General features: G+C 39.9%; 1 protein-coding gene across 3 annotated transcripts; it reads right to left on the bottom strand.

Moving 5' to 3' along the window:
• Positions 1-11,684: 11,684 nt before the first annotated feature.
• Positions 11,685-15,920, bottom strand: LOC122040777 (protein RDM16-like). Of its 3 annotated transcripts, XM_042600210.1 has the most exons (7): positions 15,170-15,308; positions 14,185-14,265; positions 13,984-14,110; positions 13,417-13,878; positions 13,120-13,314; positions 12,887-13,044; positions 11,685-12,735 (listed from the first exon to the last, which is right to left on the bottom strand). In XM_042600210.1, exons 2-7 carry the CDS (start codon positions 14,211-14,213, stop codon positions 11,871-11,873), a joined length of 1,836 nt encoding a protein of 611 aa, XP_042456144.1. In that variant the 5' UTR covers positions 14,214-14,265; positions 15,170-15,308; the 3' UTR covers positions 11,685-11,870. The 3 variants fall into 3 exon arrangements, with proteins under 3 accessions (XP_042456144.1, XP_042456143.1, XP_042456146.1); XM_042600209.1 differs by having other exon boundaries at positions 13,984-14,265; positions 15,170-15,920; XM_042600212.1 differs by lacking the exon at positions 15,170-15,308 and having other exon boundaries at positions 13,984-14,105.
• Positions 15,921-17,324: the final 1,404 nt, after the last annotated feature.

The raw sequence follows: 17,324 nt of genomic DNA, 5'->3' as shown, positions 1-17,324 counted from the left end.
TTAGAGCTGGGAAGCTCTAAAACCAACAGAGGCATTGGATCGGTTTGTTGACTGATCCAGTGATACTTTGGCTGTCTGGATCGGTCTGTCGACCGATCCAGTGATACCTTAGTTATCTGATCGGTCTCGTGACCGATCAGTAACCACACAGTAGCTCTCTGTGGGTTATCTGATCGGTCTGGTGACCGATCAGTAAGAAGAGAACGATAGGGGATCAATAGGGGGATCGGTCTGTGGACCGATCCACCTATAGGCTGATCGGTCCACAGACCGATCAGCATCATCCCAGACCGATCAGGATGTGTCCTGATCGGTCCAGAGGGCTATGGATCGGTCTGTTGACCGATCCACAACGATGTCGTTTGTCTTCTGCTGTTTCTCTGCGATTTCTGATTCATCTGATCTAACCATCTGCTGTAAGCTTTTTGAGTTACAGGTTGCAGGTGTCGTGCCAATGCTTAAATTCAAATTAAGCTCCATCAGAAGAATAAGACCAAGTGCTCTTTCTGCTGTGTTTCGCTGCAAATGGTGCAATTGGAGCGTCAACGTTCACTGGCTGCGATCAGTTGGCAACAGCTTGACTCTTGCTTATTGGTTCGAGCTCAGAGACACCAGTGAAGACCATGGATGGTATTGGTGTGAGTTCAGAGAACCAGATGAGGAGGAAGAGTGATTGGCGACGCCTGAGTTGGTCGCAGTGATTCGATACAGGTGACAGTGATTCGGCTCTGGCTGAAGACAGTGAGAAAGCAGAGCAATAAGAAGAAGGAAGAAGAGAGGTTTGCTAGAAGATTTTGAAAAACTCTCTGTCGATCAAGCAAGAGTGGTGTGTTTTTGAGCTCTTGGCTGAGGAACTTCTTCTGTCTTTGTGCTTTGCTTCATCGTGGTTGTAAGTTTATTGTTCATTCCTTTTGGCCACTAAACTCTGTAAGTCTTGTGCTTCATTTCAAATCTTTTCTGAGACTTTGTGGAGAGGTTACTCCACCGAGAAGGAGAAATACTTAGCCGGAATCTGTCCGGGGTGTGATTTACCGAAAGATCAAGGGATCGTCCACCTTACGGACACGCCGAGGAGTAGGGGCAAGTTATCCCCGAACCTCGTACATCTTTGTGTGTTAGTGGTGGGTTGTTTCTTTTCCTTGCATCAGTTTTCCTTTTGCTTATTTCCGCTGTGCTAACAAATTTTTATGAGGAAATTGATTGAGTATTAGAAGAGGCTATTTACACTCCCCCCCTCTCTAGCCATCCGAAGGTCCTAACAGTCATGAGATCCGAAATGGAATCCATGTACACTAACCAAGAATGGACTTCGGTTGACCACCTAAAGGGATCAACCCCATTGGGTGTAAGTGGGTCTTCAAAGTGAAGACTGACATGGATGGACATATGCATACCTATAAAGATAGATTGGTTGCTAAAGGTTTCAAACAAATTCAGAGTATAGACTATGATGAAACTTTTTCACCTGTTACGATGTTTAAGTCCATTCGGATTTCACTTACTATTGTAGCTTACTATGATTATGAGATCTGGCAGATGGATGTCAAAACCGCATTTCTTAATGGAAATCTACTCAAGGATGTGTACATGACATAACCTGAGGGTTTTGTAGATCCAAAGCATGTTGAAAAGGTTTGTAAGTTGTAAAGATCCATTTATGGATTAAAGCAAGCTTCTAGAAGCTGGAATCTTTGATTCGATGATGCAATCAAGACATTTGGTTTCATTAAGAATGAAGATAACCTTGTGTCTACAAGAACGTTAGTGGGAGCACAGCCATCTTTCTCATATTGTATGTATATGGCATACTACTCATTGGAAATAATATCCCTACTCTTCAGTCAGTGAAGACTTGGCTTGGGAATTATCTTTCAATGAAAGACTTAGGTGAAATAGCCTATATTTTAGGCCTTAAGATCTATAGAGATAGATCTAAAAGATTGCTTGGCCTAAGCCAGAGTACATATATTGACAAGGTGCTTAAACGTTTTACCATGGAGAATTCCAAGAAGGGATTCTTACCGATGTCACATGATGTGAGTCTTTCAAAGACTCAATGCCCCTCTTCTAAGGAAAAAAGGGACCGCATGGATCGGATTCTTTATGTATATGCTATAGGGTCTATCATGTATGCTATGCTTTATACTTGCCCAAATGTCTCGTATACATTGAGCATGACGAGCAGATACTAATCAGATCTAGGTGAAAGTCATTGGACAGTAGTCAAGAATATTCTTAAGTAGTTGAGAAGAACTCGAGATTATTTCTTGATCTTTGGAGGTGATGAAGAGCTTTCTGTAAAGGATTACATCGATGCTATCTTCTAAACAAATAAGGATTACGATCGCAATCAGGGTATGTATTTTGTTTAAATGGTAGTGCTAGGTATTAGATACTACAGTGATTTCATCTCATTCGAGAGATCATCGATAGATGAGATGTGAGGATATGCAGAGTACCGACCGATACTAACATTGCAGATCCTTTGACCAAGGCTTTGGCATAGAGAAAGTCTGATGGTCACACTAGGTCAATGGGTATTCGATATCTCAGTGATTGGCACTAGTGCTAGTAGGAGATTGTTAATATCAGTCCTAGTACCAATTATGAGATTATTATAAAGGGCTCATTTTTGTATCATATTTCATTATTAATAAAAGGCAAAGTTGGTTATTATATTTATTTAAGATCAGTGTCGATTGAATAAGTATAATAATGTCCTTGGGTAATAGGTTCTTATCTACAACATATCAATTAGTTGAATTGATAGTGAGATATTGTAGATACATATAGAATACTACTCTTAACTATTCCTAGTCAAGCATTAATATACAAGGATAATATTAATGCATTGAGACTAGCATATAGGTCAACGGATGACTTAATCTCATAAGTCATGGATATGAGATATCAAGTTGACACATGAGTATATATTAGAGAATATATATTGAATGACCTGCCATGAGAATATTTCATGGATCGTTATATGAGTGTCATAAACATTATTGGTATGAATAGTCCTTAGACCTTAAGTCACTACAGTTCCCTACATAAGGAGTTGTGTACTTTGGTATCGACAAATATCACCTGTAACAAGGTGGACAATAAACTCGATCACTGGGTATGCAATGAATTATGTGGAGGGTGTGAGTGATGTAGATGAGATCTATCCCTTCCATATAACGGAAGTGATATCTGTGGATCCCTTGATTAGTAGGACACAACAAAGCATGACCATGCTCAAATGAGTCAATATGAGATATTGAGCTTATTTGATTGAGTGTGTTTACTTAGAGATCAAGAAACACAAAGGTTGATAAGAGGATGACACGGTCTATGCCTCATTGATCAATCTTGATATCAAGGATAGAGGGACCAAGTCATACACGATAATAGCCACGGACAGGTTAGGTCGGATCTCGACTTTCTCGTCACTTGGGTAGTAATGATGTCTTGCTAAATGTCACTCATTGCCTATGTATCTAAATGAATGATTCAATGGCTTCTCATGAAGCTTGATCAATTGGGTTCAAAGCTCATGGATTCTCGAACTTTTCTAATCTACATAAAATATTATTAGATAAAATAATACAAATTGACTCAGTTAACTTAACTCAAATAGTCAATATTTTTACTTCCCAATAAACACTCCATTCCTCGCCTTCAGAAGTTGAAATCTTGATCCTATGGTGGTGGTGCATTGACATTTCATTCGAGCATTTCTTTGTTCACCATTTTTTAATACTAAAAAAGAACTCACAAAAATTCCAAGACTTATGTCTTGGGGTAAGTAATGTGGGAGATAAGGGAATAAGGGTGTTTCACTAATTTTGAGGAAAAATATGTTGGTGCAGCGGGGCCAGCAAGAGGGGAGAGGTGAATTGCCTGCAATATGAAAATACCCTCTTCGTTTTTTCAACTCTAAAATAGCAACAATAAAATAAAAACAAATAACAAAAAAGAAAGAAAGAAGACTCAGGGATTTAACTTGGTTACAACCTAGGTGGTTGTTAATCCAAGACGGTTAAACAGCTCAGATAGAATCTCCTTCTTTAAAGGCGGAGAAGCCTTTTACACACTGAAAGCACTTAAGTGTTGTTAGGAATTGAATACAGAGTTAAATGATTAATTCCTAGCTCCAGGGGCCTTTATATAGCTCCTGAAAATCCTATCTCGAGTCTTGAGGGCGCCTCCAAAGGGGTTGAGGGTGCCTCCAAGGGGATAAGCGGATAAAACTTTATCCGCATGCCAACGGTCACAAAGAATAGGTTGAGGGTGCCCTCAACGCCATGGAGGGCACCCACAATGTGGAGGGTGCCCTCAATGCTGCAGGGTATAAATAGCTCCAGCTTCTCTTTTTCTCCTTTTCAACTTCCAAAGTCCCGATTGCTTGGGTGATTGCGGTCAACCGAAATAGGGCTCACCCAAACCCAATTTCCAACCTTCTCCTCGAGCAGGCTTCCGCCTCGGCTTCTCACCCCTCGAACGTCACGCACGTTCTTCTCATCTATCGGTGTACTCTTCTGCAGCTCTTTCGTCCTTCGGACGCACCGAGCCTGTCGGCTCCCTTCCCGTGTCGTCTTTCTCGCTAGTTACGTCTTCTACTCGACTTCCTGCTCTCCTAAGCTCCTGCACACTTAGACACAAGGATCAAAATCAAACAGGGTCTAACCTAACTTGGTTGATCACATCAAAACAACCACGGGAACCAATAAAAAATATTTAAATAATAATAAAAAAATAATTATAATAAATTATAATAAAAAATATTATGAGAAATTTTATCAAAAAGGTTATTTCACAATTCTGATTGATGGTGAAAAAATAAAAATAGAAAATTTTAAAAAATAATTTAGAGGGAAAAAAATGAAAGTGCCTCCCTACTGGATTGGTGGTTTCACCAATTTAGAGCAACGTCGCTCTAATATCGCTTGTTGGATCAAGTCACACGTGAGTGGGGGTTGAATCACATGGTTTTGAAAAATAAATCTTTTTCTTTTTTAAAAAATAAAGTATGCAACGGAAAACTAAGTAAGAAAGTGAAATAGAAAAGCAAGTAAAAGAGCACGCTTTCGGTTTTACTTGGTTTGAAGCTTTCGGTAACTCCTATTCCAAGATTCAGGTCCTGCGGACCTATCGATGGGTAATCCACTAAAATACCTCTTCCAGTACCTTCGGAAGAGAGAATCGAGTACAAAAGAATTCAAAACAAGTGCAACACTCTGCACTTTTTTTTTATAGTAATTAAGTACACAAATGAAAAGATTACCAAACACCCTTTCAATATGGTCGACTTGAGCTCGGTGTTTGGGCGACATCTTACTAGTAGATGAGTGTAGCAACATCACAGCAAAGTTATAGCAGGAAGTCGGAGCGTTCGGAAGTCTGATTGAAAGCGCAGATGTTTGGATGAGTGTATCTTTGATGGCTTAGGCGAGCTCCCCTTATATTGAGCATGGAAGGTGCCTTCAAAGTCCTTGAAGGCGCCTCTAATGTGGGAATTCTAATCTCGAATAGTTCGGTCCTTATCTTTGACGAATTCTAAACTTTATCCTACGGAAGGTGCCTTCCATGCACTGAAAGTGCCTTCTATGAACAGTGTCAAGGCACCTTCATGGAAGGCACTTTCCATCCCCTAATAGGCGCCTCGGGTACTGTTCACCCGAGGCTTTTTGTGCTCTTCTTGCCCTACAAAGTATGTTAGTCCAATAAACCAAATAATAACCTACAAGATAAGTGTTAGCATAATAATATTGAGTAGTAATTATATCATGTCTCATCGAGATCAGGATCTAGTTAAGGTCTCAGTTTAGGGGTCTGAAATGGACCTAAATTGGACTGGCGTCTATTGTCCCTCAACCGGGGCATGTCCTCACCGAGTCACTCTCCTCCAGTGGCTTACCTTTACTTACCAACTTGCAGTCGGTTTGACTAGCCTCTTGACCCACCAAGTCTTCATGTCAGTTGTCAGGTCTGCATACCAAGCTGGACTTCTGCCAGTTGTCAGGTCACATAGACCCAACTAGACTTTTGTCGATTGTTAGGTCCCGTAGACCCAACTGGACTTCCCACTAGATATCATGTCGGCTCGTTGACCTATCTAGACTTTATATCAGCTATCTGATCTCTCGGACTTAGCTAGATTTCAGTATGATGTCAGGTCCTTCAGACCCGTCAATTCCTGCACACTTGGTAAAGTACTTAGATGATAAATATACCTAACTTAACTCATTTATCATTCATCAAAACCTGAGTTAGAACACTAGTGTAAACTGCACCAACATATGGGGCATGTTCAGTCCTTGTATATAAACTTGTGTGTGATGTAAATCAAAGTAAGCAAATTGTAATGACCATAAAAAATGCATGGTTTATACATAATGAATTTTCAAATTCATTCTTCAAATTAGAATGAAATTTCAAAGTCTGTATCCTTTGTGAGCCTGAAAATATTTACATTCGAATACACTAAGATAGAATCATAAAAGGCTTAAACCAATCTACTTCTTAACTAGTAAAAGACTTAGTTTTCCATGTGTAATCATAAAAAATAAGAATGTTTTATTTTTACATGAACATAATAAGTTAATAATCTTATCTATCTAAATAAACTCATATTCAAGATAGATAGCATATAAGAAAATCATAATATATTTCAATCTGTGAAATATAACTAGTAATAACTTGTAACTATTAAATAGAATGTAAAATAATTTAAGTATAGGGTTGAAATTTAACACTATGGCTGATGGACAAGATATAACAAGCAATTGCATGTCCTCATTCTCATTAGTATTCCAATTGTTTACAAGATATGAACTCCAATTCATCTAGAGAAAAATTCATAGTTACTTCACCATTATTAAGCTATAATTTAGTTAATGAAACCTTTTATCGGTAAGCATGTTGAACAATACAAATAACAAAGATGATGTTGCAATATTAGCACCAACGTTGGTGCTGATCTTTGCAAATCAGCACTAACGTTGGTGTTAGTCTTTCAAAACTAGCACCAACATTGATGCTAGTTTGCAAAACCATCACTAACGTGTAGTCAATGGGTTTTAGAAAATCAGAAATCAACGTTGGTGTTGGTTTGCAAAAACCAATGTTAGTGTTGGTTTGCAAAAACCAGCGTTGGTGTTGGTTTGCAAAAACCAACACTAATGTGGAGTGAATGGGTTTTTGAAAACTAGCACCAGCATTGGTGTTGGTTTTTGAAGACCAATACTAATGTTACAATTTTTGAAAACTAGCATCATCATGTTCTTCAAAATCAAGCACCAAAGTATTCTCGCAGTGAATTTTAAACAGCTGGTTCTTAAAAACTACGATGGGTAAAAGACAAACACTCAACATACCTTCGCAACACCTTTTTGCATCATTTTGAAACACAAGTAGGAAAAGGAGAGGGAGATGACCAGTACAGGTGTGAGCGAAAACTCTAACTCACTTGGCGTGAGGTGAGAGTTGAACAAGATGACCTGTATTTAGGGTTAGAAGTGGAGGAAAAGAGGAGCGAATGAGCGGCGAAGAGAGTTTAGGGCTTTCATTTTAGGGAAGCAAGGAAGAGAGGAGTGGATAAGTGACGAAGAGGGTTTAGCACTTTCATTTTAGGGAAGAGAAGGAAGCGAAGGAAGAGAAATTACAAAAATAAGCCCACGCGAAAGAAGAGAGATTAAAAAATTCAAGTTTACGCCGCGTCACCAGCCCACGTATGTTGTTACCCACGGTCGCCCATATAAGAGTGTGCAGGGTATCAAAAATTTTATATATATGCGACATTCGATGTGGGTGATTTAATGCAACTAAAATATAATTTTTTTTAAATCTCCCTTACCTACATACAATAACTCTCTTCTCTGTCCTTTGATTGCATACAAGATGACATTAGCACCATCCACCTTTGTGCTAGTTTTTACTTGGTGATGTTTGTAGAAACCAATACCACTACAAACTAGCACTACTTTGGTGGATGATGTTAGTTTGGTGGTGTCAACACCATCAACACCACCTTGGTAATGATTTTTAAATATCAGTACCAAGGTAGTGCCCTTGTGCTGATTTCTACAAACCAGCACCAAGGTGGTGTTGGATCGAAAAGCGCTAGAGGAGGGGTGAATAGCGCTCGTGGCTTTCACTTATCGTTTCGGAAAATCAACGAGTAAATGCAGCGGAAATATAAAACAAACACATAAAGACACCAAGGGTTTTTACTTGGTTCGGAGCCTTGGGCGACTCCTACTCCAAGACCCACGCTCGTTGAACGTTTACTTTGGGCAACAACTATAATCTCGCAAAAGGTTACAATGAATATTACAATTTAATCTGTACTGAAAATTATACCGACACAAGCGAACCGTAAAACTGAAGCTCCTGGTCATCGGTGTCTTATTGTAGCTCAGCCGGATCGTCTCGTTAGCAGTGCGCTGAAGAAAGATTGTTTAGAAGGTGTTGTCTCAAGTTGATGGTCAAGACTGGCTAATATAAGTCGTTGAGGGCGCCTTCAAGGCCCTTGAGGGTGCCTCCATCACCGGCGGATTCGTAGCGTGGATAAGCTCCGCTTCGCCCCCTGCTTATCTTCTTGAGGGCGCCTCTGATGCCCTTGAGGGCGCCTCTGATGCCCTTGAGGGTGCCTCCAAGGGCGTCCGAGGCGCCTCCAGCTCCGCTGCGTAGACTCCTCAACCCTTGCACCCGAGGCGCCTCCAAGCTTCATAGAGGGTGCCTCGGGTACTGTTCATCTGAGGCAAAACTTGTTCTTTTGTCCATGCAAGATATGTTAGCCCCAAAATACCAAGCATACCCTGCAACATAAAGTTAGAACATAATAATAACATAAACATAAAAGTCTGACAGTCACCGAACTGTCCGGTTCTAACTTCGGATTTCTGTCCGGAAAGCCTAGGTCGAACCGACGCCTACTGTTCCCTCGGGGAGAACGCGTCCTCACCTACTCCACTCAGGAGAGTATACCTGTTGCCAGTTCTATCCTCCAGATTGACTGGGCTTTTGCTCAGTGCTCGAGTCTTCAGGTCTTTCCACTGGACGTTCGCTTCACGACCCGCCCAAACTTTCCACCCGATCCACGACGCCGGGATTTTCACCTAGAGTTTCCGACTCTAGGACTTTTGCCAAAAGACGTCGACCGGCCAAGACTTTCCGCCTAGGGTTACCACCCCTATGACCTAGGGTTACCACCCCCTAGGATTTTCCCTTTGCCTAACCGCAGCTAGGACTTTTCTTCACCTAGGGTTACCACCCCCTAGGACCTAGGATTACCACCTCCTAGGGTTTTTCACCCACCTAACCTCAACTAGGACTTTTGCCTAGGTACACTTAGGACTTTTCTGCAATCTCATTCAAGCATGTTAGATCAAAAAATAACCTAACTCTGAACCCTTTAACATAATCAAAACACAACTTCGATCGTCGGATGCTTCCCGCACTAACAATCTTCCCCTTTTTTATTATGACAACATAGTTCAAAGTTAAGTAAAATATAACAAACAATAAATAAAGAAATTTAAACATGAGCATCAATGTAACGAAACTTATGTTATGCTCCTTTTATTTTGTTTAAATTCTTAGTTAACTTATGTTATGCTCCTTTTATTTTGTTTAAATTCTTAATTAACTTTAATTATTCTCTCCCCCTTTGGCATAAATCAAAAAGAATACTAAGAAGAGAAAACAAAAAAAAAATTATTCTATTTAACTTTAAGGTCCCTTGAAGAGTAACTCTTAGCGAAATTTAGTTTTAAAAATACTTAACTTTTTCAATAAAATTTAGATGAATCTTAAGTTTTGAAATTTTCATAGCTTTAAAATAATTTTTGAAGCTAAATTGAAAATACTATAACTTTTTCAATAAAATTTAATCTTTTTTAACTTAGTTAAATTTTTAGCTTTGAAAAACACTTAGATTTTACCAAAGACTTAGGTCTTTCCGCCGGCCGCCCGCTCCACGATCCGTCCAGACTTTCCACCCGATCCTCGACACCGGGATTTTCACCTAAAGTTTCCGACTCTAGGACTTTTGCCTGAAGACCTCGACCCGCCAAGGCTTTCCGCCTAGGGTTACCACCCCCTAGAACCTAGGGTTACCGCCCCTAGGGTTTTCCCTTTACCTAACCGCAGCTAGGACTTTTCTTCACCTAGGGTTACCACCCCCTAGGGTTTTCCACCCGCTTAACCGCAGCTAATACTTTTGCTTAAGTACACTTAAGACTTTCCTACAATCTCATTCAAATATATTAGATCAAAAGACAACCTAACTTTGAACCCTTTAACATAATCAAAACACAAGTTCGATCGTCGGATGCTTCCTGCACCAACAAGTGGATGATACTAGTTTGGTGGTGGTGGTGTGTGTGTATATATATATTAGTCCTTTGTGCAAAGGAGAATAGAGTCGCAACGAGGGAGGGCATAATGACGAGGAAGGGTGTCTTGGCGAGGAATGGCATATTCCTATGAAGGTCGACATCTCGCCGCTTGCGAGGGAGAGGGAAAGGTAAAACCTAATCTCAGTGAGAGAGGGCGTCTCAGTGAGAACATCCTCAAAACCTAATTTCTGAGAATGTTGCGAAAGGAAAAGTTAAATTTACAAGGACAAAAGAAAACAACACTGACCGACAACAATCGCACACCCACTAGTGATATATATATATATATATATATGGGGCTATCCATGATTGTTATGTGCGATTGAGTGAATCGAGATACCCAGAAGTGAGTCAGACACTCGAAAGTAAGTTAGGCGCCCGAAAGTGAGGTGAGATGCACAGAATTGATCTGGACGCCTCTATTTTTTAGTGAGTCACAAACATCGTTGCGCATGGGGTGGCGCACAAGATAACTCCTCTATATATATATATATATATAAGAATATTATGTCCACTCCTTACGTCGCACACCCTGTAAATACCTAATGTAAATTTTTTTAGACTTAATATTATTTCCTAATCCCCAAAACTGAAATCCTAAATGACTAAACTCATAGCTTAAAAAAAATGCTACGCATCGTGCACAAACACAAACTGCTAACCAAGACAAACACCGCTGACCGGATCATGCGAACCTACCCTGCGAACTTGAGAATCAGGTTGCCCATAAGTGATCAGGGTGCTCCGACTCACTCAAGTCTACAACACATGCACAGAAGTCTAGTTGCATCATATGAAATATATATATATATATATATATATATATATGTTATGGACCTGAGAGTCAAGACGTTCAAAAATGATTCATGCATCCCGACTCTCACTCACTTGAGACGCCCGAATTACTTCGGAATCTAGGTCCATCTATTATATATATATATATATATATATATATATATATATATATATATATATATATATATATATATATATATATATATATATATATATATATATATGTTGTGGACCTGAGAGTCAAGACGTTCAAAAATGATTCATGCATCCCGACTCTGACTCACTTGAGACGCCCGAATTACTTCCGAATCTAGGTCCACAGCACAAGCACAAAATCCCGATTTACAGACTAGTCAGGGAGCTTCGGACGCCCTCAACTCACATAGTCGCCCACACCCATTACACAATAGATGGGCAACGCATGCATGCATGCCTGCATGCATACATTTAATTAACAACGATAAAACTCAACGATCAAAACCATATATGACAGTAGACTTGGCATGAGAGACGGCAAGTATTTTCCAATGGAAGAAAATCGTCAAGCAATAACACATCTCACGTCTACTAAAGCCACGGAAGCAACAGATGACCAGTAGTTTGTCCTACAACCACACAAACAATGAGCATGGAAATATTGTGCTCGAGAACCTGATACGTCAGGTGAAATAACTTGCCACGTCAGATTGCTCACGCTAGTTCCTCCACGAAATTGACAGCCAGATCCCAGTAATGTGGAACTCCAGCGTCAAGAAATATCTTCCTAGCAGCAGCTTCACTTCTGCATTGGTGAACAAGAAACCTGTTGAAGCTAGGTTTAGCAGCACTACCCTGCCAGACCAAAGCACAACTGTTGGCAGGGGCATTTGTATCCTCGGTCCCCTCTTCCTCATTGCCCACTGCAGCAGCCCAGTTGATCCTTCTTAGCATCAGCTTCCCGTACCTTTTTATCGATTTCCTACCTCCTTCCACAGCCACAACACTAATGCCATCTGATATCACAGCGCATCCGGTCAGCCTATTCTCCTGTGCATTCACATCGACTTTGAAACGTGTTTGTGGGTGTGAGAGGTCTTTGATCTTGTACACAGAAACAAAAGTTTCAAGTGAACTTGGATCATCAAAAAGCTTCTTCTCTTTCTTTTCGCGTCGTTCAGCAGGTGTCAGCTTGCGGGCAATGTTTCTGTCCACATGTGCTTGTTCACGCTCAGCAGCAGCACTACGAATTTCCATTTCAAGTTTTGTTGGGTCTTGAGTCGCTTCAGAACCAAGAACTTTCATTAGGTTACTCATCTTAACCTTAGGCTTGGGGGGCTCTAGGAGGCCTTGTCTGATCATCTCCTGCCGATCCCTCTCTTTCGCAAGACGCCTCTGGGTCCTAAGCTTCTTTTGCTCTTTCTTTGTCAGCTTGAGAGGCTGTGGTGGTGGAGGGGCTGGCTCTGCAGGAGGTTCAATTGGTCTAGGGTGCTCCACATAAATTGTAATTTTCTCTATATTAAGTTTTTGTTCCACATCATCATCATCATAAGATGCTCCAGGTAGTAAAGGTTTGTCCCTGGATGTAAATTAACATCAGTTAAGCGATTCAAAGGACTATAATGAACTGTTCTATATGAAGATGCTTTTCACAAGAATGTATAACATGATACAAACCCAACTTATAAGACTTTCCTCTAAACAGATCATGAATTAAAGCAACAACTTACCACCACTCAATTTCAGGTATTTCATCCTTCTGTTTCTCCTTCTTAATCCTCACTCCTACTGCTATCAGGTTTGGATTGCTCTCCGGCTCAGCTTTTGCCCTTGCAAGCTGGGTTTGCTTAATCCTTAACTCCTTAGCTTGTGCTTCTCCAAATTGACTCTGCGGAATAAAGCAGTGCATCCAGAGTAAAGTTGACTTTCATATAAAGACAAAAAGCAAAGTAGTGTGACAAACCTTAAATTTCATTATCTCTGCTTGCTTTGACCATTTGCCTTCCTCCACAAATTGAAATGCCATCCTTTTGGGCCTCAACAGCTTAGTTTTATTTATTCCCATACTCTCATCAAAATGAGAAGTTGTTGCTGCAATGTTATCTAAATCTGGTTTTATTATTTGAAAAGCTTCTTTCTTTTGCTTGTTAATGTTGACCTACATAGGGATCACAAGAATTGTTTGCCCATCATTGGCGCACAGTTGTAGCATGTTTGAATCAAGAAAGTGAAGCGCGAGGAAAGTAAAAACTAAAACTACCTTAAGGGTGCTAAGATTTGTTGGCTTAGGCATGTTGATAATATTCCCATGTTCATCAATTTCTCTACCCTGTGCATCTAAGCGGAGAACAGGAGCCTTGGAAGGTTTCTGAGAAATAGCCATGTCGATGGGTAACTGCCCGGGAAACATATTAATAAGAGGTGCAAATTCTGGATCCTGGTGGAAACCCATCTTTGCAGCAAGTTCTTGTGCACGCTTTACAGCTTCAATATTGCGTATGTTTGACAGCCCAGGAAGGACACCAGCCCCTCCCATTGCAGACAAATTCCCTGATGGTGCAACCTCTGGTGCACTTGGAATTGCCTGAACATGGGCTACAGACGAAGAAGCCAGAGAACCAGAGGGAGCATGTTGGAATGCACCTGCTGCAGAAAATTTAACTCCGGCTTTATCAGACAAAACTTGTGTGTTAACAGTGCTTGAGCTAACAACTCTGTTTAGCTGTAGAAGCAAAAGGAAGGTTACTTAGATTAATTGCTGAGAAGGAATGAAGAACAAGTTGATAACAATGATAAGTAAATCAACAAAGCACTCTAGTATAATTACCGCAGGGATTTTTTTCAGCTTCTCAGACAGCTCCTTCTGCATCTGTAGAGCTCTTTTAGCTTTTGCTAAAGCATCAAGAGACAAGCTGCCACTTTTGATAGCAACTGAAGTTGCTAAGCCATCTGTACTGGATTTTCCAGGAACCTCATCAGATCTAATACTAACTCCCTCATTTTCATTGGGGGTATTAAATGAAGATACCTTGGTGAGCAGGGGATAATGAGATGCATCAGAATTCGTAGAAACCATTGAATCCAAATAGAATGATTCCCTAGCAGCAGCCTGTATAACCCACAAAAAAGTTTATATGAAACCCTTATGCCATCAAAATTTATTGATTTCAAAAGACATAATAGACCAAAATTACGAGATAACAACTTATAAAATTTTTAAAATAATAGCAATAAGAAGAACATGATTTAATTACAAAAGGCTTTAGAAAGAAAAAGAAAAAAACACTACATGATGCAATTTTCAGATAAGATATGATCATTAGAAAACCAAACAAGAGACTGAAGCCTAACTGCCAAATGCAAGAACTTAAGAGGGGAATTATTCATTGCAAGGAAATTGTACCAATAACAATTATGCCCGTATTGGCACGACTACATCTTCAAGCACAATAAATCAAGGAACTTTGAACTCCATACTAAAACTCAAAGCATGCTCATATAAAGTTTAGCTCACCTGACTGGGTATATCAGATGGCAATAGACCACAGACACATGCTTCATCAAGGGCATGATCAAAGAGAATAATTGTGATCAAATATTGCCTGATTGCATGCTTATGAACTTTCATTAACATTTTAGTTTTTATTTCTTCAACTTATTCATATTATTTATGCCCTCTACTTTGCTTCAAAAATTGCTCAAGTATGTTAGTTATAAGCCACATGAGCAAATCAGAGAATTTGATCGAGATGAATCTTCTTTTAGGAAACAAGCAAATTAGGACACCTCATAAACAACAGGCTACACTTGTCCATACACTGAGCAAAATATCTGTAAAAGCAAAAGGGTAAATGTAGAAAAAGTAAAAGGTTTATCAATATTCTATAGCAGTGAAATTGATTGGTTATTCTTAGTTATAGTCGGAATGAAAATGTTTCACTCAAGATCTAGATTGTGCATTAATCATCAGTTGTTCTTACTTCTATCCTTTGAATTCAAAGAACACATCTTACCTCCTGATCACTCTCTGGATTCTCTTCCTTCAATTTATCTTTAGAAATTCGTTCATCCTTGATCTCTTTCTTATTAAGTAACTCGTATTGAAGCTTCACTTCCTTCTTTTCGGCTTTCATGGTATCAGTAAATTTTCTGCCCTCTTTTTGTTGTCTCTTTTTATCGTCGTCATCACTCAAAATTTCATCTTTCACCTTCCCATCCTGTTTTACCTCATCCTTGTCCTTGTAATGTTCTTCCCTCTTCCTACTCTTTGAGGATTTGGCGTCTTTCTTCTCCTCCTTGTGGTCCTCAAAACGACGCCTCTCCCGTTTGCCTTCCCTCTCCTCATCCAGGATCCTGGCCCTCTTCCCATTCTTCTCCAAATCCTCCTCGTCCCAATATTCCTTTCGCTTACTCGAGTGACGCCGCTCCTCGGACAACTCGCGGTCCGCAGAGTCGCGCGCCCGGCTCGACGATCGCTCGCGGTGTGGACCACGGTCCGCCTCAGTGTCGGAGGGAGTGAATTCCCTAGCGCGGTGGCGTCGATCGTCCTCCTGATAGCGCTTCTCGTCTGAGTTTTTGCTGCTGCGGTGGTGATGCCGTTGCTTCCGGTCGCGGTCACGATGGTGATCCCCAGAGGATTCACGTTCGCGGGTGCGATCGTAATCCCTGGAGGATTTGCGGCTCCCTCGATCCCGCTCGGAGCCCCTCTCCATGGGATTAGGGTTTCGTCACGGATCGGGAAAACTGGATCCCAAACCCCTTATAAGCGTCTCCAGGATATGCACGTGTAGATCACGCGATAGTTAAACATTGTTGAAGCTCAAATATGAAAATAATAAAAATTAAAAGATTATTTTCTTTTATTATTCTATTTATATATATCTTTAAAATGACATAATTAACAAAAAGTTATTGTTTCCTTTTATAATGACTCAATGCGAAACCAGTAAGGTCAAGGACGTCTATGAGTTATTAGGTCTGGTCATCGTCTATTTCTAGGATTGATCTCTCCGATCCATCTGAATAAATATGTTTATTTATGTTCTTTCCTAATGATTAGTATATAAAATATTATGTGAGATCTGAGATTTGAAACTCAATAAAATCAAAATAAACATTTTCTTTATTTGTTAATCATTATTTCAAACATTAATAATCATCCAAGACGGATTAACGTATTCTTCTTCTACTACCATGAATAAATATATTTATAATAGATAATCCATCAGTTATGTTAATTATATATTAAAATAAATTTATTAATTAATTCATCAAAATTAAAATTTAATTCTTAAGTAGCTGATAGTTTATCTATTAATTTGTTAAAATTAAAATTCAGTGATAACTTTATTTTATAATATAATTTACAGAATTACATTAATTTATCATATTTATATAATGTATATTTAAAAACATATATCATAAACATTTTTCTTTTTTTAATCCCTTTAAAAACTTAATATTATTAAAAAATATATCTTGTTTTCATCCGGATAATTCCTAATTTAGTCCCTCATTATTTGACGTCATCCCGATTTCGCCCCTAATTTTTCAATTGATCAAATTTAGTTCTTCAATTTTCGAACGTTTTCTCAAATCAATTCTTCCGTCCAAATCCCTGTTAAAATAGACGGAAATACTTATTTAACCAGTGGAAGTGACCCGTTGCTTTTATTCTTGCGTTATTTCCCTAATCTTGACATTGATTGAGTTCGAGATTTAGAAACTTGTTTCCTTTGTTGGTTTATAAGCTGCGAAAAAGAAGCACTGACCGTATCGAAGTCTTTGTTGATTGTTCTGAGATAATGATCGGAAGGATTGCGCAGAGAAGGGCAGGCGAAACCGTTGGAAGCAAAGAACTGGAGAAAAGTTTGAGCAAGGTTGAATTCCCATAGGTCGAAAGAGAGAATTCAAGTCTTAATTGAGCTTTGAGATCGAGTTGGTACCTGGGCAGCCGTGCGGAGCAGGGCTGAAGAAGACGGTGCTGTCATAGGCAAGGAGGCAGAGGTGATCGAAGAGGTCGAACACCTCGCTGTTGGCCTGGTGGACGGCGACGATGACCATCATCCTCTCGCGGCAGGCGAGGAGCGTGATCCGGTGGACGATGTGATAGGCGGCGGCGCTGTCGAGGTCGCTGGTGGGCTCGTCGAGGAAGAGGAGCGACGACCG

The sequence above is a fragment of the Zingiber officinale genome, chromosome 2A, assembly GCF_018446385.1.
Source record: "Zingiber officinale cultivar Zhangliang chromosome 2A, Zo_v1.1, whole genome shotgun sequence".
Classification (NCBI taxonomy): domain Eukaryota; kingdom Viridiplantae; phylum Streptophyta; class Magnoliopsida; order Zingiberales; family Zingiberaceae; genus Zingiber; species Zingiber officinale.
This window is presented reverse-complemented; position numbering and strand designations above follow the sequence as displayed.